Consider the following 21,677-nt stretch of genomic DNA (forward strand, 5'->3'; position numbering starts at 1 on the left):
CTGTGCCTTTAATAGTTTCCCAGCACCCACACGGCAGCTCACAGCCATCCATGACTCTAGTTCCAGAGGCCCTAACGGTCTTTCCTGACCTCCACGGGAAGCGGGCATACGTGCCGTGCACAGGCATGCCGAGGCGGAACACTCAAACAGAAAACAAAATAAATATAATAAAAGCAAAGCAAACAACCAATCCAAACTTTGTGAGCCTGGCATCCATCCTTGTCCTCATCTTTTTCAGCAGTCTTTTTGGTCTTTTTTTGATCTTTCAAACTCCTTCCAAGATGGCCACCTCCACATTTCCACAAACCTGTCCACGAGGTCATCGAGCTACATGTCCTTGAGTCACAGCGTCGGCAGTGCTCTGTGTGACTCTTTCTCCCTTTTTTATTTCTTGTTCCTGTGACCAGACATCTGGAGGAAGCAGGTTGAGGAAGAAAGGGGCTTTGCCCTGGATAGAATGACAAGCAAGTGGGGAGAGAACAGGACCCAAACAGGCCTCAAGTCTTAAAGCTAAGACTAGCACAAGCCAGACGGTGGCGGCTCACACCTTTAATCCCAGCACTCCAGAAGCAGAGGCAGTGGATCTCTGAGTTTGAGGCCAGCGAGTTCCAGTCTGGTGTATAGAGTGAGTTCTAGGACAGTCAGAGCTACACAGAGAAAACAAAACAAAACACACAGCCCCAAACAAAAAACATTTCAGCGTTCTCGCAGGGAGGGGGCGATGGCCGTTGGTCAGATCATTTTCCTCTGTCCTTGGTGAGCCAATGGCCCGAATGACCTCAGATCAGAATGTGTTTCTCCTAGCCCAGGTTGTTGGCAACGGGGCTTGATCCACAGTTTGAGGGATGCGGTCCATCATGGTGGGAACGTGATGTAAGCTGTCACCTTGCCTTCACAGGCAGGAAGCAGGGAGACATGAATGCTGGGACCCTGTTCATTTTCTTTCCCCTATGTTCGGTGTAGGACCCCAGCCTGTGGGGATGCTCTGTGTGCCTCCTGGGTGATCATAAATCTCATCAAGTTGACAATTGTGGTTTGAATGTGAAACGTCCCTCAGGGGCTTAAGTATTCGAATATTTAGCTGCTGACTGGTGGTGGTGCTGTGTGGGAAGGTGGTGGAGCCTTGCTGGAGGGAGTGGGTCACTGGGGGAGGCCGAGGTTTTCTAGCCTGGCCCCATTTTCTGTTTGTTCTTTGCTTCTTGACTGATGACGTATTATCAATAGCCAGATCCCCACTCTGGCCACCATGCCTTTCCACCCAGGACAGAACGTATCCCCTCAAACTGTAAGCCGGAAGAAACCCTCTCTCCCTTTAGTTGCTTCTTGGTGAATAATTAATACTACAACCAAGATTTGGTGATGATGACTATTACACCAGAGCCTGGCATGGTGGCACGTGCCTTCCACCCCACCACCCAGGAGGCAGAGGCAGACAGATATCTATGAGTTTAAGGCTAGCCAGGACTACAGTGAAACCTTTTCTCAAAAACAAAACAAAACAAAACAAAACAAAACAAAACAAAACAAAACAAAACAAAAACAACTAAATAAAGATTACAGGGTACTGGAGAGATGGCTCAGCACTTTAGAGCACTGACTATGCCTCTAGAGGTCCTGAGTTCAAGTCCCAGCAACCACATGGTGGCTCACAACCATCTGTAATGGGATCTGATGCCCTCTTCTGGTGTGTCTGAAGGCAGCGGCAGTGTACTCATATAAAATAAACACTTTTAAAAAATTACAAATGTTAGCTATATTTCCCTTAGTCTCCTGTCGTGTGAGTATGTCTGTCTGAAAGAGGGGCAGGGACAGCCCTACGTAAAAGCCTGCTCTCATGTTTTGGAGAAGAAAAAGAGAGACCTGGGTCCTGGATGACTAAGACTTGGCTCAGTAATATACTCTTCTTTTTGCACCTCCCTGCCCCTCTACAAAACCTTTTGTGTCCTCGAGCTCTTCAAGATGGTGCTTTGAGGCAACTTCTTCACTTCTTCCTGATATTGCTGGCCCTTGAATGAACTTGTCTCCTACCACTAGATTTCTCCTGAATATCGGCCCTGGCGTGCTAGGCAGTCAGATTTCTATTTCCAGGATAGCAGACTTTGGTAACCAAGGTTTCTCTCTTCTGCTCCTGTGACTTCTTGTCTCCGCCTTTGTAGTGTCCCCCCCCAACTCCCAGGTGAAGTGGAAGTTTCTGGTTTCCATGGAGACCCAGTTGTGTCATGTGATGTTTTTCTGTCTTATAAGAGGATGCTTTGCTGAGGCCGACACTTGAGAGGGAGTGTAGTGTTTGAAAGAGCGTAGATACAACCTCGCGGAGAGCGAGACGCACTCTGGCATTGCTTTGCCATGCCCAACAGGGCTCTTTGTCGATCTTTGCTTGTCATGGTTCTGTAGCACTCCGGAGAACTTCCCGTGGTGTCCCGGCTGCTACTTGTCCCTTCCCTGGACTTGTGCTGACTGGGGGAACCTTGTGTGGAGCCTCTGCTACTGAGTATCGTGTTTGGTGCTTTGGACTGGACTGCTGCTATTCTGACAACAAAGATTGGAATCACCCCAAAGAGCTGCTTCTAGACAGGTTCACATCCCCTGTTGCCTCTCAACCTTTCTCTCTCCCTACCTCTGGTAGGTGGGCTAGAAAGGAGGTTGAAGTGTTTAAGAGCCCTAATTAAAGGAGGTTTTGAAAAAAAATCTAAGCTTACCCTCAGAGGTACCTAAAGCCTGCATAAACCAGACAAATGCTTTATTACTTAGTGACCCAGCTCCTCACTGATAAACTCTTGGCAAGTTCTCTAAGTCATGTCTGGGCCCCCACTGGTAAATTTTGGCTAAGTGTTCTTCCATGGAGACACATCCCTAGCTGATCTTATGCAATCACTAAGCCCTCTTTCCAGCCCCTCACTGCTGGCTTTCAGGCAAGTGATTTACCACTGAGTCATGCCCCCAGCCCCTCACTGGGGGATTCTAGGCAGGGGCTCTACCACTGAGCCACACCCCAGCCCCTCACTGGGGGATTCTAGGCAGGGGCTCTACCACTGAGCCATGCCCCCAGTCCCTCACTGGGGGATTCTAGGCAGGGGCTCTACCACTGAGCCACACCCCCAGGCCCCTCACTGGGGGATTCTAGGCAGGGGCTCTACCACTGAGCCACGCCCCCAGCCCCTCACTGGGGGATTCTAGGCAGGGGCTCTACCACTGAGCCATACCCCCTGCCCCTCACTGAGGGATTCTAGGCAGATGCTCAGCTTTTTGGTTTGTTTGTTTGTTTTTGCTTTTTGTTTTGAGACAGGATCTCACTAAGTTGCCCAGTCTGGCCCAGTCTGGCCATGAACTTACGATGATGGTGCCTCAGCCTCCCAAGTATCTGGGACTGTAGGCTTTCACCAACAGAGCTGACTTCCGAGACTGAGCCTCTCACGACTGTAGCCCACACTGACTTTGAGATCAGAACCACTTGCTCCTGCTTCCCCAGTGCTGAGATTCTGGACCTGTATCACCACGCCCCACTTTCTTTTAGTTATCCCCATGTATTTCTCTTTGTCATCTGTTCCCAGACCTCTTCATGCCTGTTCAGGTTCTGAAGCAGACTCTGTGATCGCCCTGTAGGGATTAAGAAATCAATGCCTCACGTCAGGATTATCTATAGCCCTGGCCTAGGCTGTCGTCAGGCTCTGCAGAGCATGTCCTGACTTCTGATGGCTTTGGGGAGACTCTCCAAGGTAGGCCTCTTCACCTCAGCGCTGCCTGTGTGTGGCTGGGAGCCAGACACACTGTGCCTGCAGCGTGAGAGAAAAGCTACCGTCAGCAGAATGTCACATTGTTAGGGTCTGTGCTAAGCTTTGATGCTTCATGCCTGTGGCTGCATCCCCACCCTCCAGGGAGAAATTGCAGATCAAAGGGGTTGGCTTGTGAGGGGATGGGGAGTGAGAGTCTGCCTTCCTGCTCTTCACCGCCTCCATACGTGGTTCTTTCTTCTCTTCTTTTTATTCTCTCATACCCTACATCCAGACCACAGTTTCCCCTTCCTCTGCCCCCTCAGTCCCTCCCCCGACCCCGATCCACATCTCCTCCATTTTCCTTCAAAACACAGAGAAGTTCCTCCACCGATATCAAGTGAGCACCGCATAACAAGTTACGATAAGCCTAGGTGCAAACACTTACGTCAAGGCTGGGTGAGGCAACCCAGTGGTATGAAAAGGGTCCCAAGCACAGGCAAAGCAGCCAGAGACAGCTTCCATCTTCAACTCCCAACGTAGGGAGTCTCACAAGAATACCAGGCTACTCAACTGAAACATGTATGCATGCGGAGGACCTTGCTCAGACCCGTACGGGTTTGCTCTTCTCTTTTCTCTTTCCCTGTCTTTTTGTCGCTGCTGTTGTCTCTAGCACTAGGACTTGAACTCAGAGCATTGCACATGCTAGGCAGGGGCTCTACCACTGAGCCACGCCCCCAGCCCCTCACTGGGGGATTCTAGGCAGGGGCTCTACCACTGAGCCACGCCCCCAGCCCCTCACTGGGGGATTCTAGGCAGGGGCTCTGCCACTGAGCCACGCCCCCAGCCCCTCACTGGGGGATTCTAGGCAGGGGCTCTACCACTGAGCCACGCCCCCAGTCCCTCACTGGGGGATTCTAGGCAGGGGCTCTGCCACTGAGCCAGGTCCCCAACCTCCTATTGGTGGATTCTTGGCAAGTTCTGTACTGTTGAACAGTATTTCAAGCCTCCTCTCCTCCCTCCCCTCATTCCCTAGCCCCCCGCTCCCATCCTCCCTTCCTTCCCCCCTCCCCGCATGGGGGTAGGGGGCCAGGATCTAATTGTGTAGGCTTGGTTGGTCTAGAACTCACTATGTAGAGTATGCTGGCCTTGAATTCACCTGCCTGTGTCTGCCTCTCAAACTCTGGGATTAGAGATGTGTGGGCCACCACACCGAACTTCCAAGCCCTTTTCTTTTTTGGGACAAGATCTCACTAAGTTGTCCAGGATGGCTTTTGAACTCACTCCATAGCAGAGCAGGTTTTGAATGAGTGATCCTTCTGCCCCAGCCTGTGGAGTAATTGAGATTGCAGACCTAGATTACCTGGTGAAGGGGCTCTAAAGGACCAAACATGGTAAACAGGGCTGGCTCTGGCAGGCCTTGCCCTTCTACCCCGTTTCTTCCGCCTTGCTAAAAGCCATTAGATTACATTCCCAAAGCTAGCCTCCAAGGTCTGTTCCCTTATTTGGCTACTTCTTCCTCCTGAGGCTGACTGCCAAGGTCCAGCTATCAATCAAAAGCTCCCTTCTGATGTCCCAATTAACCTGTCCAAGCAAAATTAATATCTCATCCTAACACAGGGTTTTCTCCTTCACCTTTATAAACCGACATTTTTCTATGGGTCATGTCTGCCTCCTCTATCCAGAGGCAGGCCTTTGTGCTTGAGGACAAATACCCCTTGCCCCTCTCCCTCATTCCCTTCTCTGTCTTCTTCCTTCTCTTCCCCCTCTCCCTCATTCCCTTGCCCCCCGCTCCCATCCTCTATCTCCTGTCTTCACCTCTTATTCTCTACCCTTGTCTCTCTGGGGCAAATGAATCTTCTTTGAGAACTTGGTCTTGGGTGTCCTATAGCAGTACTGGTCCTTTCAGCAGGTCTATTTTCCTTTTCCTTTGCTTGTGTCTCCTCTCCCCCCTCTTTGGTGTTCTCACGCTCCCATTTCTTCTTCTTCTTCTTCTTCTTCTTCTTCTTCTTCTTCTTCTTCTTCTTCTTCTTCTTCTTCTTCTTCTTCTTCTTCTTCTTCTTCTTCTCTCCTCCTCCTCCTCCTCCTCCTCCTCCTCCTCCTCCTCCTCCTCCTCCTCCTCCTCCTCCTCCTCCTCCTCCTCCTTCTTCTTCTATCTTTTATGTTATATGTATGAATGTCATGCCTGCATTCATGTCTGTGTGGCACACGATGGCTAGTGCCTGTGGTAACCAGAAAAGGCATCAGATCCCCTGGAACAGGAGTGAGCTGTTGTGAGCTACCATGTGGGTGCTGGGACTTGAACCAGGGTCCTTTGGAATAGCAGGAAGTGCTCTTAACTGCTGAGCCAACTCTCCGGCTCCCATTTTTCTTTATCTCTACTCTCTCCTGTCTCTGACAATGTTTTCTTTTGTCCCTCTGCAGCCTCTGGTTTATTAAAAGGCGGTGGGTGGTTGGACTTGCAGCGTCTGTGGCGAATGCACCAGTGTTCCGATTTCAGCTCCGCTCGTTTTGTGATCTTGGGCAAACCCCCGATGCACCTTTCTTAGTCTAAGGTTAGTCTGCAAACGTGGGGTAGCAATACTTCTTTGTTGCGTAGGGAGAACTAAAGGAGTCATCTAGAGCTCTTTCCTTGGGAAGCACAGTTGAAGCTTTTGTAATGGTTGCTCTAGGGTCTCCAGCTTCAACCCCACAGGCCCCCTGCTTGGTATCTCCCCTGGCGACCTTTCCCACCTCTTTCTTGGTTTCTCTGCCTCTCTGTGCTTCCCAAGGAAAGAGCTCTAGATGATTCCTTTAGTTCTCCCTATGCAACAAAGAAGTATTGTTACCCCACATTTGCAGACTAACCTTTATGCCCCCACATCCTTTCCTTTCCAGCTGGTTTCCAGAAAACATTAGCTCTCCTTCCCCCGCCCCGCCCCCCCTCCCGCCTTCATTTGCAGTACTGGAGACTGGACCGTGGGTGTCATACATGTTTGCAAGAACTCTATCAGTAAGCTATAGCTTCAATACTTTCAAAAATCGACTATGAAACAATTAAGTTGACTTTGAACTCATTTCATAGCCCAGACAAGTCTTTGACTTTGCATCTGGTAACTCCAGGAGGGGCTTGAGAGGGGCGTGGCCTAAGATGGGCGTGGTTTAATATGGGCGTGTCTCCCCACCCCCTTCATCCAGACCTCCTTCCTCACCATAAAGCAGTGGTTCTTAATCTTCCTAAAGCTGCGGTCCCCAATGATTCCTCAAGTTGTGGTGACCCTAAACATAAAATTATTTTTGTTGCTGCTTTATAACCGTAATTTTGGTGTTGTGAATCATAATGTAAATATCTGATATGCAGATTGTCTTAGATGAGTCTTGTGACTCAGCCGGAAACTGCTGCCATAAAGGGTTTATCTCTTCCATTCATTCAGCCAAGCCAGACACACATCTACTATTAAGGTCTTTACTAGGAAATGATACAAACAGCCAGGAAAGGGGTGCATCGTAGAACAGGTTCTGTGCGTATAAGACGGGTATTTCCCCTTTGTCACGTCATTCTTTCCATGAAGATGGGCTTAAGATAGGAGGGGTAAAGTACCGACACGTGGCAGGCCCAAGGTTTAGGGAAGGGAACGTGAGAGACCTCAATGGAGACCCACAACAGTGAAACCCCTGGAAGAGGGACAGAGCAGTCCCCCGGTGCAGTACTCAGCGAATGCGCATACACAACTGGAAAGGCCTTGGCAAATTGCCCAGCCCTGAGCTGAGCGGGGTCAGGTCGATGTCCTCAGGCTCCACCAGCGGATGCAACGTGAAGTTCTGGAGAATGGAGGCGAGGTATAAGAACAGCTCCATGCGTGCCAGTGGCTCTCCCAGACACAGTCGGCGTCCTGTATGGGTGGGAGGGCCGAGGGCAGTGGAGAGGTAAAAGAGTGTGGGCTGCACCCCATATTCTTAGAGGAAAATGTGTGGGTTTGAAGGGAATGATTGGGGTTATCACTGACACAGGAGGGAATGAAGCCAAGGTAGCTGCCAATATGAATGCAACTGCCTGGGTTCAAATCTTTTATCAGAACAACACCACAACTGGGACAGAACTGGGGTGCAATCCACTGTGATCTGGCTACGGAGACCAACTCTCAGCCACTGCCCCTTCTCAGAGGCAGCATCTGGCACACAAAAAGCAATTTATCTGACTTTAGTCCTCATTTCCTCCTCCCGGTACAGAGTAATTAGAATTCCCGCCTCCTTCAAGCTTCCTGCTATCCTTCCCTCGCCAGCGCTGCAAGGTAGCGTTAAGGAAAACCAGAGCTAACCGCGCCACCTAGTGGAGATTCTGATAATAATCATTCTTAAATGATTGTCTTGGCTTCCCCCTCGGTGTTTGGAGCCGAATTAGAAAAGGGAAATTTCTGTATGCCAAGTCAAGGAGGGGGTTGGATAGATCGAGACGGTTTGAAGAGTAGGGTTAGGATTAAAGTTCACTCCATCTCTTACCCGCCGAAAATGGCATGAAGGCGGGGCTCTTCTTGAAGGATTGATTGGCATCCAGAAAATGCTCAGGATTGAACTCCTGAGGGGTCTTGAATTGTTCGGAGTCATAGTGCACGGTGTTAAGGAGCGTGATGACATCTGTGCCCTGTGTGGGCGAAGAGACATTCAGTGATGTACACTCACCGAGGATTAACAACATTTTATGTGTATGAGTGTCTGTCTACACGTGTGTGTGTGTGTGTGTGTGTGTGTGTGTGTGTGTGTGTGTGTGTATGTATGTGTGTGTGTGTGCGCGTGCGCGCGTGCGCGCGCGGTTGTCAGAAGACGGAGGCAGGTTTCCTGGAACTGGTGGTTGTGAATTGCTTTGTGGATACTGGAAATCCAACCTGGGTCCTTTGGAAGTGCTCTTAACTGATGAGATAGCCTTCCATTCTGGAAGAGGGTTTATTTGCTTGTTTGATTCCCTCCCTCCCCCCAAACTCAGGTTTCTGTGCTGCAAAGATTGAGCAAAGCACTATGGATTTGACAAGGTAGGACTCCAGCTACATCTCCTAGCGATGAGAAATGGACGGGGGCCACCCTTGGCCCCGGGCTTTGTAGAAGTTCTCAGTGGAGGTGCACGGGGTGCAAAGTGGGGTGGGAAGTAGGGGGGCTGTTTTTGGAGAAGGTGTCCTCCAAGAATGGTGTTTTGGCCTCAGGAGATGTTCAGATAAAATTCCAGACCCCAGTAATTCTGGAGAGGGGTCCAAGGAAGGGGCTTGAGCTAGGAAGCTGTATGGAGTTCCAATCCCTTCCGGTATGAAGGAACTCTGTTTTTAAGAATCTAAGATGGCTAAGCCAGGGGTGGTAGAATTCCAATACAGTGGAGGAGGAGGCAGGAGGATCAGGAGTTCAAATCCAGCCTCAGTCACATAGGGAATTCAAGGCCAACCTGAGGTACAAGAGACTTCTTGGGCTGGAGAGATAGCTCAGTGGTTAAGAGCACTGACTGCTCTTCCAGAGGTCCTGAGTTCAATTCCCAGCAACCACATGGTGGCTCACAGTCATTTGTAATAGGATCCGATGCCCTCTTCTGGTGTGTCTGAAGACAGAGTGTACTCATATTCATTAAGTAAATAAAATCATTTAAAAAAAAAAAGAGACTTCTTCACCAAAAAACAAACAACAACAAACGCTGGAGAGATGGCTCAGGTGCTCAGGTGTTAAGGGCACTGGCTGCTCTTGTAGAGAACCTGGGTTTGATTCCCAGTACCCTCTTGGTGCCTCCCAACCATCTGTTACTTCAGTTCCAGAGGCCACAGCGCCCTCTTTTGGCTTCCTAGGGTTCTGCATACATATGGTACACAGACATTTAGGTGAAACACCATATATGTAAAAAATAAAATTAAAACTTGAAAAAAAATGTTTGCAAACTTCCCACCTCTGCAGCTTGGCACTCTAGGAGCTGATTGCTAGGGTCTAAGGATACCCCTTAGCCAATTACAAAAGTCTGAGATACTTCTTCCTAGGTTACCCCCATGTCCTTTCAGGAGCCCAGCACACCTTGGGTATCAGGAAGCCCCTGAAAGGTGTGTCCCGAATGACGCGGTGGGGCAGGTTCATGGGGATGACATCTGCAAAGCGCTGCACTTCGTGGATCACCGCGTCTGTGTAAGGCATGGATGCACGGTCCTCCAGCGTGGGCATCCGCGAACGTCCCACCACACGATCAATCTCGTCCTGCACACGGGCTGGAGGTGGAAGGGGAAAGTAGTAGATGGTGTTTCCTGAGGAACGACTGGGATTGGAACAAGTTTGTGGGAGTGCACGGGAGAGTCAAGTCAGAGCTTTTCTAGCTGTTGGCTGTGGCCTGTAATCATTGTATGCGGGAAACTGATGCAGGAGGATAGTTGTGAGAGTTTTGGTTACTCTGGGTTTCAAAGCATTTGTTTTCGAGAGAGGGAAAATGTTGACTGTTGCAGGGGTTTCTGGGTGTGGGTTGGGGTAGGTGGGCTTTAGGGCTGTTTGGTTCCTAGGACCTTCATTTGATTTCAAGAAGGGCTTTGAGGCTCATGGACCTCATGAGTGTACAGGAGAGCTAGCTCTCTCCCACCAAGCCAGGAAGACAACTGGGAGGCGGAGCCTGGAGAGAGGGAGGCGGAGCCTGGAGAGGGGGAGGCTGATATGCTAGAGGCCGTCCGCAGTCCACAACATTCAGAACAGGTCAGTGTCCTTAGCCAGACCTTGTGTCTGGGGCTCAGGGGAGGGGCTTTGAGAGGACAGAGGGTGAAGGACTCAGAGGTTGGATAGTCACATGTGTTGTGGGCAGGTCCAATAGTACACAGGCAAGGTCCGAATGGCACTATGTGGACCCCGAGGGCCAAGAGGCAGGCATTAGCTTCTCAGTTGGTTTGGCTTGTATGAGAAGGTTGTTAATGGAGGGCTCTACTAGACTCTCTGGATGGGGTGGGGCAGGAGTGGAGGGTGGGAGAAGGGAGGGGGGATGTAGAGAGGGCTTTGCTGCCCGTATACCTTGCACTTTGGGGTACTTCATAAGAATGAGGAAGGCATGGCGTAAAGTGGTGCCCACAGTCTCCGTTCCACCGAAGAGCAGGTTGTGTGTGGTCATCAGCAGGGTGTCCATATTGAAGTGGCTCAGTGGGTCTTGCTTCTCCTGTGGTTGACAGACGGTCCTATGAGTCAGGGACTGGGAGAAGCTTAGACTTTGGAGCCTGTGTGACTGTGCTGCCATTACTAGTCGCTGGTTCTGTCCCTCTCTTGAGCTAACTTTTTTGAGGGAGCCGAGGAGAGTGAAGGGAGAGATAAAAAGTGTCAAGGCCCAAGTTGAACAACTTGGCCAACCACAACAACGGCTTAATGACTTGTTTGGTAGTCTCTCTGGGCAGTCGTCCAGCAGGGCCAAGTGCCACAGCGTCACGACTCTACCCAAGCTGAGACCCCTGCATGTTTGAGGCTGGGGGCAGCAGGAGGACTTCACACCAGCGCAGAGGGAGAATCTTCATCTCATGCCTACCTGTGCCATTTTTGTGAGGAAGCAGTCGATGAAGTCCCGGGGAGAGTTGGGATCCAGGGAGTCCTGGTGCTCGCGGACGCTGCGGGCGATGAGATCTTTCATGCCCCCAAAGTTCCGGAACACGCGTCGGTGTGGCCCAGGCACCCAGTCCAGGAGACTCGGGAAGATGTTGTACATCTGGGGACCAGAGTTGAAGGGGCTTCATAAAGCAAGCTTGGGGGTTGATGGACTAAACGAGGCAAACATTAAATTGACCTTGACCGGGTCTTGGCAGGGGGAGCCAAGTTTTGCCAGAGTGGAAAGAGAGTGGGAGGAAGGAGGTGGAGGCGGGGGCGGAGGGTGGGGGTGGGGGCGGTGGGGAGGACAGAGGAGGATGGGTGAACCGTGTGACTGGGGGTGGGGTTATAAGGTAAGGAGAGGGGGCAGGCCAGGCCGGCTAGATCTCTGTTGGTTTTACGAATTTATTTTTCTGAGACATAACCTGGTTCTTCAGCCCCGGCTGGAGGAGTTATTTCTATGTAGTCTAGGTTGGTCAGGAACTTGTGGCAGTCCTCTGGCCTCGGTCTCCTTAGTATGGGGATTCCGGCCCCTGGTGCTTTTTAGGAGACGGTGGGCCCACTACTCCATCTGGTTGACCTCAGAGTGCTTACCTCGCCCCAGGGGCTGCTCATAATCTGGAAGTTGTCATTGATAAAGTGGATAATGGTGAGCAGCCGTTCATCGTCATAGTCGAAACGACTGCCGAAGATGACAGAGCAAATAATGTTGGAGACGGAGCGGCTCAGGACAAACACGGGGTCAAAGGGCTTGCCTGAGGTGGAGAGGTGAAGTGGGTCAGCGCAGAGCTCTGCTAATACATCGTGTGCGACAGCCAGACGGAGTGCTGCCAGGGCTTCCATTTGCTCACTGTTCACCCACCCATGAAACAACATCTTGCAGCCCAGAATGCTCTCTCACGCGACTGCTCAATGTGCAATATGACAACACTCTCAAATAATTTGGGAATGTCACGCACAACAAAACTCACCTTATCCTGCAGAACAAGAACGCTTAACAAAAGGACTGGCTGTTCTTGGACACTTTACACTGTCCACAACAGAGCACACGGGCATCAGAGCAAACAGCTGCCCACAAAAATCACCAGCAAGTACAGCCAAAAGTGTCTCAAGGGTGGCTAGCACTTGGGATCCCAGCTGAGGGGCCCAGGGAGGATGATTGCTGCAAGCGTGAGGCCAGCCTGGGTTGTAAGGCTCAAAAACTGTCTCAAAATCAGACAGCTGGGGAGCAGAGGGTTGTCTCAGGGAGGTTAGCTCAGGCTGTTAATGATTGCCTATAATTCCAGGAGATCTGACTCTTTCTTCTGGCCTTGACAGGCGCTCCCACACACTCGGCACACATTAACACAAACGCATACATGAGAGATCTTGTCTCAGTGAAAGAAACCAAACCAAACCTCCTAAACCAACCAAACACAAAATAATGCAAACACAGACAGCCCACGGACATCCTGAGGTGCAGTCACAATCTAATGCCTCATGATGTCAGTACACCCCAACATCTGTCTGCCCAGCACACGGCAGCAACTCACGGCAGCTCGTGGGATGGTGCATAGCACACTGTGACATCCTAAGTCACACAAGAGAGGTGACACACAGTGAGTTAACATTGGGGTGGAGCAGACTGCACAGCACAGTACCGCACACAATGCCTGAGGACAACTTTACCACAGGGTATACCACAGGCATAGTGTCTAACCTCTAACCATCCAACAACCAAACACTATGGGATACAATAAAAGCAACAAATGCTAGGTCCGGTGGTGCAGGCCTGTAATCCCAGCACTTGGGAGGCTGAGGCAGGAGGCTCACTGTGAGTTCCAGGCCAGTCTGGGCTATAGAGTTTCTGTTTTGAGAACAAACAAACAAAGCCAGCATCTTTTTTTTTTTTTTTCCCGAACCCAGGGCCTTTTGCTTGCTAGGCAAGCGCTCTACCACTGAGCTAAATCCCCAACCCCAAAGCCTGCATCTTAACACAACATCTGAGGTGTAAGAGCACAGTCCCTAAAACAGTAGCTGGAGGGAGAACTTTGCTTCGAGTCTAGCATGGGCTCTTAGTCTCCGTGCTTTTTCTTTATCCGAACCTCAGTTCTCGCCTGTAAAATGGGTGTGGTGACAGTCCCCTCCTCATGCAGCTCTTAGAAAGAGTCAGGGAAATTCATAACTGAGTCCTGATTCATCATGGGGCTGCCACAAAGCAAACTGCTGTGGTAGGTAGAATCACGGACACCGTGGGTGTCCACATCCCCACCCCAGAATCTCATCTTAGATGTGATGTGATTCAGAGTTTTGTAACACTGGGCTGGAGAGATGGCTCAGTGGTTGGGGATATGTACTGCTCTTGCAGAGCACATGGGTTCGGTACCTACACTGGGCACCTCACAATTGTCTGTACCTCAACTCCAGGGGGACCCAATGACTCTGGCCTCTTCAGACAGCTGCACTCATGTGCACACATCTCCCCCAGACTCATAATTTCAAAAGATTATAAAATCTCAAAAATAAATTTTATCATAGGAAAAATATTCTGAATTACCTGAGTGGACCTCAGTAAGGTCCTTATAAAGAAGAGTTAAGTGGGTATAAAACAAAGTATGTTAGCTGGGTTGGTGGTGGCGCACACCTTTAATCCCAGCACTCAGGAGGCAGAGGCAGGCAGATTTCTGAGTTCAAGGCTAGTCTGGTCTACAGGCAAGTTCCAGGACAGGAAGAGCTACACAGAGAAGCCCTCTCTTGAAAAATAAAAAGTGTGTTGGTGGGAAAATGAGGAAGAGGAAGAGGAAGAGGAAGGAGGAGAAGAAGAAGAAGAAGGAGGAGGAGGAGAAGAGGAAGAAGAAGAAGAAGAAGAGGAGGAGTAGGAGGAGAAGGAGAAGGAGAAGGAGAAGGAGAAGGAGAAGGAGAAGGAGAAGGAGAAGAAGAAGAAGAAGAAGAAGAAGAAGAAGAAGAAGAAGAAGAAGAAGAAGAAAGAGAGAGGGAGAGACAGCACTCTACTGACCTCCAGAAGAAGAAGAAGAAGAAGAAGAAGAAGAAGAAGAAGAAGAAGAAGAAGAAGAAGAAGAAGAAGAAGAAGAAGAAGAAGGAGAAAGAGAGGGAGAGACAGCACTCTACTGACCTCCTTAGTACTTCGAACCCAAAAACCCATGTAAGATGATGAATTTGAATCTGGCCGAGCATGGTATCTTCACCTATAATCGAAGCACTTAGGAGACTGAGGCAGGAGAATTGCTATAAGTTTTAGGCTAGCTTGGGCTACAGAGTGACAACCTATATAAAACAAGGAAGCACACAAAAATTTGTGTTATATTAATATAATATAATATGTTTGTGGTAATTGAAAAAAATGAATTTTTATGTATTTGGTATGTGTATGTGTGTGCAATGACGTAACAATGGGGGTCAGAGGACATGCTCTTTCCTTCGACTGTGTGGCCAGGCTTGGCAGTGAGCACCTTTGCTGAGGCGTCTTACTAGCTCCATTCGTGGAGTGTATCAGAGCGTTAAGAAGCTACCATAAGCAGCTATGACCTCACTTACATTACACGCGATCCCAATTTCCCCCCTCAAAGCTAGTAAGATTTGGGGAAGAAGTCTCTCTCTCTCTCTCTCTCTCTCTCTCTCTCTCTCTCTCTCTCTCTCTGTGTCTCTCTCTCTCTCTCTCTCTCTCTCTCTCTCTCTCTCTCTCTCTCTCTCTCTCTCTCTCTCTCTCTGTCTCTCTCCCTCTCTCTCTCTCTCTCTCTCTCTCTCTCTCTCTCTCTCTCTCTCTCTGTGTTTGTGTATGTGTGTTTGTATTCTGCATTTTTAGTTTCTTCTGTAAAGTGGGGCAGATTATGAGACTCCATTGGTTTGTGTAATTTTTTTTTTTTCTGGTTTAGGATCTTGAACTGTGAAGACTGGTTTTGAACTCATGATCCTCTTGTCTCAACTTTCTGAGTGCGAATGAATTTTCAAAGAGAAGACCATACCCAAAGGTCTTGGAGCTGTAGGAAACTGTGATTTTGTTTGAATTTTGTACTGCTAAGTTGGAACTGTTATCTTGTGCACACTAGGCAAGTACTTTACCTGTGAGCCATGACCCTAGTGGCTCACTGGGGAATTCTAGGCAGGGGCTCTACCATTGAGCTATGCCCTAACCATTCCCTGGAGGATTCTAGGAGGGTGTTTTTACCTTCCTAATTACAAATCCCATAAGAAGGGGTTGGGGATTTAGCTCAGTGGTAGAGCGCTTGCCTAGCAAGCGCAAGGCCCTGGGTTCGGTCCCCAGCTCTGAAAAAAAGAAAAGGGAAAAAAAAATCCCATAAGAAATAAAATGATCCAATCCAAAGTATTTAGTTTTAATTATGTGTATGTTTGCTTGTGTGTTTCTGTGTGTGCACGCACACATGTGTATGGATGCCCATGGAGGCCAGAGGGTATTGGATCCTCTGAAGCTGGAGTTACAGGAAATTGTAAACTACCATGTGGCTGCTTGGAACTGAACCCAAGTCCTCTGTAGGAGCAGGAAGTGCTCTTAATCACAGAGTCACCTTTCCAGTCCGATTTCCCCTCACCCTGTGAAACAGGGTCTTGTGCAACATAGGCTGTCTTCAAATTCACTATTCAGTCAAGAATGATCTTGAACTCCTAGCCCTCTTGCCTCCACCTCCTGAATTCTGGGATTACAGGTATACATTACCACGTTCAGGTCCAGCTGTGACGGTTTTCCCCCAACATTTTAAATTAGATCTATTCATTATAATTTGTGTGTGAGTGCTTTGCCTGTGTGTGTGTGTGTGTGTGTGTGTGTGTGTGTGTGTGTGTGTGTGTACGTGTGCACCATATGTATGCTTTGTACCTGTGGAGGTCAGAAGAAGGCACTGGATTCTCTGGAATGGTGGTGATCCACCCTATGGGTGCTGGGAATTGGACTGGTGCACCTCAGCTCTCCAGCTGTGCAGTAAGTATGTAAGAATGTTATCATCATTACCCACTAGAAACAGACAAGTTGGACTTCGAGTGCTACAGACAACATGACAGAACTGTGAGCCTTAGGGAAGCCTCGGAGGCCCTCAGGCCCCCCCCCCCCGGGCGGACAGTTCACAGCACGGGCAGTGCGAGAGACCTCTAGTAGGATGGATGCTAGGCTGTGGTGTGGCCTGACCTTCCGTTTTCCGCAGCACGTCCAGGAGGAAGCTGCCTTCTTCCAGGATCCGCTCCTCGATGCTTCTTTTTCCCATGCCAAAGTTCCTCAGGATTTGGACAGAGAACCTTCGGAGGATCTTCCAGCGTTCTCCATCGGAGAAGGCGATGCCTGGGAAGAGGAAAAGGAATGGCAAATTCAGCTGGCAGCCCTTCCCCAGACCACAGCCTCGGAGGAGTCATCTCTTCCTGATCAGTCAGGAGGATTCAGTTTAGAATCTCCCTCAGTTCCTCCAGCAAACCCTTCCTGACCCCTGGGACTGGGTTCTGTAGGACTCTGGGCTCTCCTCAGCTGACCACTCTGCCTCCATATTCCCCTGTAAAGACCCGCCGCTTTGAGGTGTCAGAAAGGCAGAGTAAAGACACATTTTTGTGTCAAAGTGACCTTTGCATTGTCAACAGATCTTGATTGCTTATTGATTACTGAGTGCGCAAATAAGAGAGATAAATAAGAAAAACAAATACCAGGACACTGGGAGCCCATCCTAGGACAGGCATGGTGTCTGAGCCTTTGCACAACCCTTCATGAAAGTGAGTCTCTTCCTCGCTTCCTTAATTTTTTGGTACTAGGATTGATTGAACCAGGGGCTACACAGACACAAAGGCAAGGACTCTATCACAGAACCACCTTTCAAAAACAAAACAAAACAGAACAAAACAACAAAACCCCAATCCTTTTGCTTGGCAAATTCTTGGCAGTGACTTTTTATGTAACTCTGACTGGCCTGAAACTCATTCAATCAGGCTAGCCTTGAACTTGCAACGATTCCTGTGGTTCTGCCCACCAAATGTTGCAATTACAAGTGTGTGCTATCATGCCTGACTTTCTTTTCACTTTTATTAGTACTATAAATTGTTACATTTATTTATTGGATGTGTGTGTGTGTGTGTGTGTGTGTGTGTGTGGACATATGTGCCATAAATATGTGTAACTAGCAGGTATCACTTTTTTTCTTTCTACTTTGTGGGTTGTAGGGATTGAACTCAGGTATTCAGCCTTGGCAGCACACACCCTTACCTCCTGAGCCATGTAACTGGCCCCGTAATTTATTATTTGTATCGATACCAGCTATCTTTCTCCGTCACTTTCCACATCTGTTTTATTAAGGCAATGGCTTTCACTTGTATCCAGAGTCTGCCGATCCAGCTAGTCTAGTTATCCAGCTCTGGTGATTCCCGGTCTCTGATTCTGTGTGTGCTGGGATTATAGATGGCTACCATGTCCACCTGGCATTTATGTGAGGGCTGGGGATCCGAACTCCCAACCTCACGTTTCTGCAGCAAGTGCTTCGCCATCTTCCTAAACACTGTCACCCTGTCTTGACCTGACTAGTTATCTTCATCTTTCCGGTCTCAGGGGACCTCTGGGCAGGAATTCCTTCCTGGCTGGGTCAGGTACGTTTTTTGGGTTCCTGTAGCTCCCCAGTGCAGTTCTGACCATGCTAGGATGTCACAGTCTCACAATGGACTGCATTTTAGGAATCACGGGATAACATCTTGGTTTTTATATGTGTTCTTTTTTTAAATTTTATGTGTATTGGTGTCTTGCCCACACATATTTCTGTGTGAGGGTGTCAGATCCCCCAAAACTGGAGTCACGGACAGTTGTGAGTTGCCTCATGGTTGCTGGGAATTGAATCTGGGTCCTCTGGAAGAACAGCCAGTACTCTTAATTTGCCAAGCCATTTCTCCAGCCCCAAATCTTGGATTTCTTAAAAAAAATTTCTGATTTCTCTTGATACAGAATTAGCTGTTGCCAAAGAAAGAAAATGAGGGAGATGGCTCAGTGGGTAAAGGGCTTGCCACAGGTTCTATTCCCACCGCCTATGTTCTGCTAGGCGTGGCCATGACTATCAGTGGTGTGAAGAGAGATGGAGAGAGACCCTGTCTCAAACAGTGTGCAAACAGACACCCTCTCCCCAGTTGAGATGGGATTTGAAACAGGGGAACATGGATGTAGTCCTGAAAGAGATTGGTGAGACAAAGGCCTATGACTTGGCTACTCGATGGAGTGGAGATTTGACAACGTGGTTGATAGAGTAAGGATGGGGTGAACGTAAGGTTCGGCTGAGTGGATGTGGAGGCTGGTATGGCTGCCCAGTTCAAGGTATAGGTGGGAGCTGGAGGCGAGGTAGATCCTACCCTCTTTTCAGCATTGCTTGTCTGCATCCTTCATGAGGTCATTAGTGAGATCTGAGCTCTGAATGTCACTGAGAGGACAGCCTCTTACCCTCATTCCCTTTCTAGATGTGCAAAAGGCTAGAGGCTGGAGGAGGTGGGAGCAGGCTCACCGTTGCCCTTGGTGAAGTTGAAAAAGATGGGGTATGAGCCTCGGCCACTGAACTCCTCCCCTTTGTCCACAAGAGCCTCCTTCACAGCTTGATATCCGCTGAGGACAATCACACGCCTGGGCCCCAGGTACACCGTGAACACCGACCCATAGTCCTTGCTAAGCTGGAGGTAGAAGAGAGAGTTTACAGGGGGCTTGGTGGCCATGGCAACCCATCTCCATCACCCTTTGCCAAACGCAAGTACCCTGCACCTTGGTGAGTGAGGTCAGCAAGTCTTGGGAGCGAAGCTGCAGCAGGTTTCCTAGGATTGGGAGAGGCTTGGGTCCTGGAGGGAGCTGGCCCTTGCCCCATGAGGTGAAGGTCAGGGACAGAGAGATGACAGCCAGGAGGAGAAGCAAGATGGCTGTGCTCACACCATCCATAGTGAAGGCAGCTGCAGTGCCTGGAGGGACGAAGTGGGAGAAGTCAAGTGTGGGGTCCCTCTATTCACATTCTTCTGGAATTTTCCTCCTTAGAGTCCAGGTGGTGGGACAGCGGAGGGAAGGAGAGGCAGAGGGATGTCAGAGTGTTAAGAGGTAGAGGAGGAAGAAGGAAGAGGAGAGAAGGAAAGGTGTTTGACGACACAGACAAATTGTCAAAACGTAAACATGAGAAGGACTGCAGAGACAGGTGGAGACGGACAGCTACAGGGACCCAAAGAAATAGTCATGACCTTGGAAACAGTGGAATCTATGTCTTTACTGTTTATGTAGCTTTCTATCAGCTACCAATTTATCATCTGCTAACCATCTATCTACTGATTGTCTATCATCTATCAATAATCCCATCCATCTATCTATCTATCTATCATCTATCTATCTATCTATCTATCTATCTATCCATCCATCTAACATCCATCCATCCATCCATCCATCTATCTATCTATCTATCTATCTATCTATCTATCTATCTATCTATCTATCTATCCATCCATCCATCTAACATCTATCTTTCTTTTATCTCTCATCTGTCTATCTTAAACCATCTACCAAAACACTGTCTCTCACAAAAAGAGATAGCAAAAGATAGAGAGACACGCAGAGATGGGTACAATCAGAGAAAATAACAGGAGAGAGACTGGCCAGGGGCCAGGAGAGAGAGAGAGAGAGAGAGAGAGAGAGAGAGAGAGAGAGAGAGAGAGAGAGAGAGAGAGAGAGAGGAGAGGATTACTAAGAAAGAGAAAGAAGAGAGATGGTGAAGAGACAGACACACACACACTTTTTTCCTGGTCTATTTAGACAGGGTCTCACGCAGCAGCCCATGCTGTCTTCAGAGTCACTCCTCCAGCTCCAGTCTCTTGAGTGCCAGAATTACAGGTATACACTAGACCTAGCTCAGAGATGCACACCGAGAAACAGTCATATTGCTGTGTGCCTGCGACCCAGCATAGGGGAGGCAGAGGCAGGAAGATCACTAAAGGTTTGAGGTTAGCCTTATCTACATAGTGGGTTTCCAGCCAGTCAAGGGCCATTCGTCAAAACCTCATAGCAAGAAGCAAAACAACAAAAACAAAACAACTCCTCCAAATAAAACAATAATAAAACCCCAAACAAAGCCAAACAAACAACAAAGAAACCAAACCAGAAAACTATGAAACCATCCAGAGATAGACATTTCAAAATAAAGGATCTTAAAAGACACGTATTAAAATGACACGCATAATTGCTGTTTGTTAAGTTAAAAAGAAGAAAAGAAGGGAATAAAGAAGGGGGCAGGAGATGGATGGGAGACAGAGAGGGAGGGGGGAGGGAGGGAGGGAGAGAGAGAGAGAGAGAGAGAGAGAGAGAGAGAGAGAGAGAGAGAGAGAGAGAGAGAGCCCTTCTCCTAAAAGGGACTAAGGAGGGAGGACAGAGGACATGGTCCCACAGAAGTTGAGACAGACAGACATACAAGTCCCAGAAGAGAGTCTCAGAGACGCAGCCAGCAACCTCACTGGACAGTCACCCCTCACCTGTATCAGTATTCTGTAGTACTGTTCTGGAGCTCTTGTGTGTGCTGAGGGGTGTGTGTGTGTATGTGTGTGGGGCGCCTGCTCTTAATTTGTCTCTCCGTGCTCCTCCTCTGCCCTGCCCTCTTTCTTGGTTCTTCCAATGAGCTTAATCTCCTCCTACCATTCCATCATACCTTCCTTGTAGACCCTGGGCTCTTAGCCAGCTGGCATGGTGGGGTAAATGGGGCCACACCTCTAAATCCCTCTGTCACTTTACTGGGTCCTCCTGGCTTGAAGGCTGACCTTAACTCTCCTTGGTGTGGACACTGCTTGCCGTTTGCCTTGGAATAGGGCAAAGGCTCTTGACTCTGGGTCTGGTTTTTGAGGACGAGGTGGGGTTATGGGGTGTTGGCTAAAAAATTAATGGGCCAGGGAGGGAATATTGTGGATCCAATACTGGAGCCAGTTCTAGTTTAAGCTCTTTTGTTCTGTGTTTATGGGTTCAAGTCCAGTTTTATTACTTTGGCCAGGAGTCCTTGTGTAAGGCTCATTCCTTCTGCGTTGAGTCCTCATTTCCTGGTGTCTCTAACTCTCTTTTTTTAATTGGATATTTTCTTTACTTACATTTCAAATGTTATCCCCTTTCCCCTGATTTTCCCTCTGGGGTCTCCCTATCCCTTCCCCATTCACCCTGCCTCTTTGAGAGTGTTCCCCCACCCACCTACCCACTCCCTCCCATCTCCCTGCCCTGGCTTTCCCCTCCATGGGGGCATTGAGCCTTCACAGGGCCAAGGGCCTCTCCTTTCATTGACTGGCATCTCTCTTACTGGATTCTTCTTGCAGTCTTGCAGTTTGTCTCTGGAATTCTTTACGACTCTCATTCTGTCTCTCTCAGTTTGGCAATAAAATAGCCTTAGAGACATTGTATTAAAGTGACACATGTGACATTGCTGCTTGTCAAGTTACAAAAAAAGAGAAAGAAGGAAA

General features: G+C 49.0%; 1 protein-coding gene across 1 annotated transcript; it reads right to left on the reverse strand.

Annotated features, from left to right (window-relative positions):
- Positions 1–7,141: 7,141 nt before the first annotated feature.
- LOC116894475 (cytochrome P450 2F2) lies at positions 7,142–20,749 on the reverse strand. The gene is made up of 10 exons (XM_032896186.1): positions 20,712–20,749; positions 18,973–19,163; positions 18,722–18,884; positions 16,393–16,542; positions 11,850–12,010; positions 11,200–11,376; positions 10,698–10,839; positions 9,729–9,916; positions 8,190–8,331; positions 7,142–7,582 (listed from the first exon to the last, which is right to left on the reverse strand). The coding sequence occupies exons 2-10, from the start codon at positions 19,141–19,143 to the stop codon at positions 7,401–7,403; spliced, it is 1,476 nt and encodes a 491-aa protein (XP_032752077.1). The 5' UTR covers positions 19,144–19,163; positions 20,712–20,749; the 3' UTR covers positions 7,142–7,400.
- Between the last annotated feature and the right edge of the window lie 928 nt (positions 20,750–21,677).

This window comes from Rattus rattus, chromosome 2 (genome assembly GCF_011064425.1).
Source record: "Rattus rattus isolate New Zealand chromosome 2, Rrattus_CSIRO_v1, whole genome shotgun sequence".
Lineage (NCBI taxonomy): Eukaryota > Metazoa > Chordata > Mammalia > Rodentia > Muridae > Rattus > Rattus rattus.

Coding starts and splice junctions, on each gene's coding strand:
- LOC116894475 (XM_032896186.1), bottom strand. CDS start 19,143: ATGGATGGTGTGAGCACAGCCATCTTGCTTCTCCTCCTGGCTGTCATC. Junction 16,543..18,721: donor CAACTTCACCAAGGGCAACG/GTGAGCCTGCTC, acceptor TCCTCTTCCCAG/GCATCGCCTTCTCCGATGGA. Junction 8,332..9,728: donor GGGGCTTCCTGATACCCAAG/GTGTGCTGGGCT, acceptor TCGCCCACACAG/GGCACAGATGTCATCACGCT.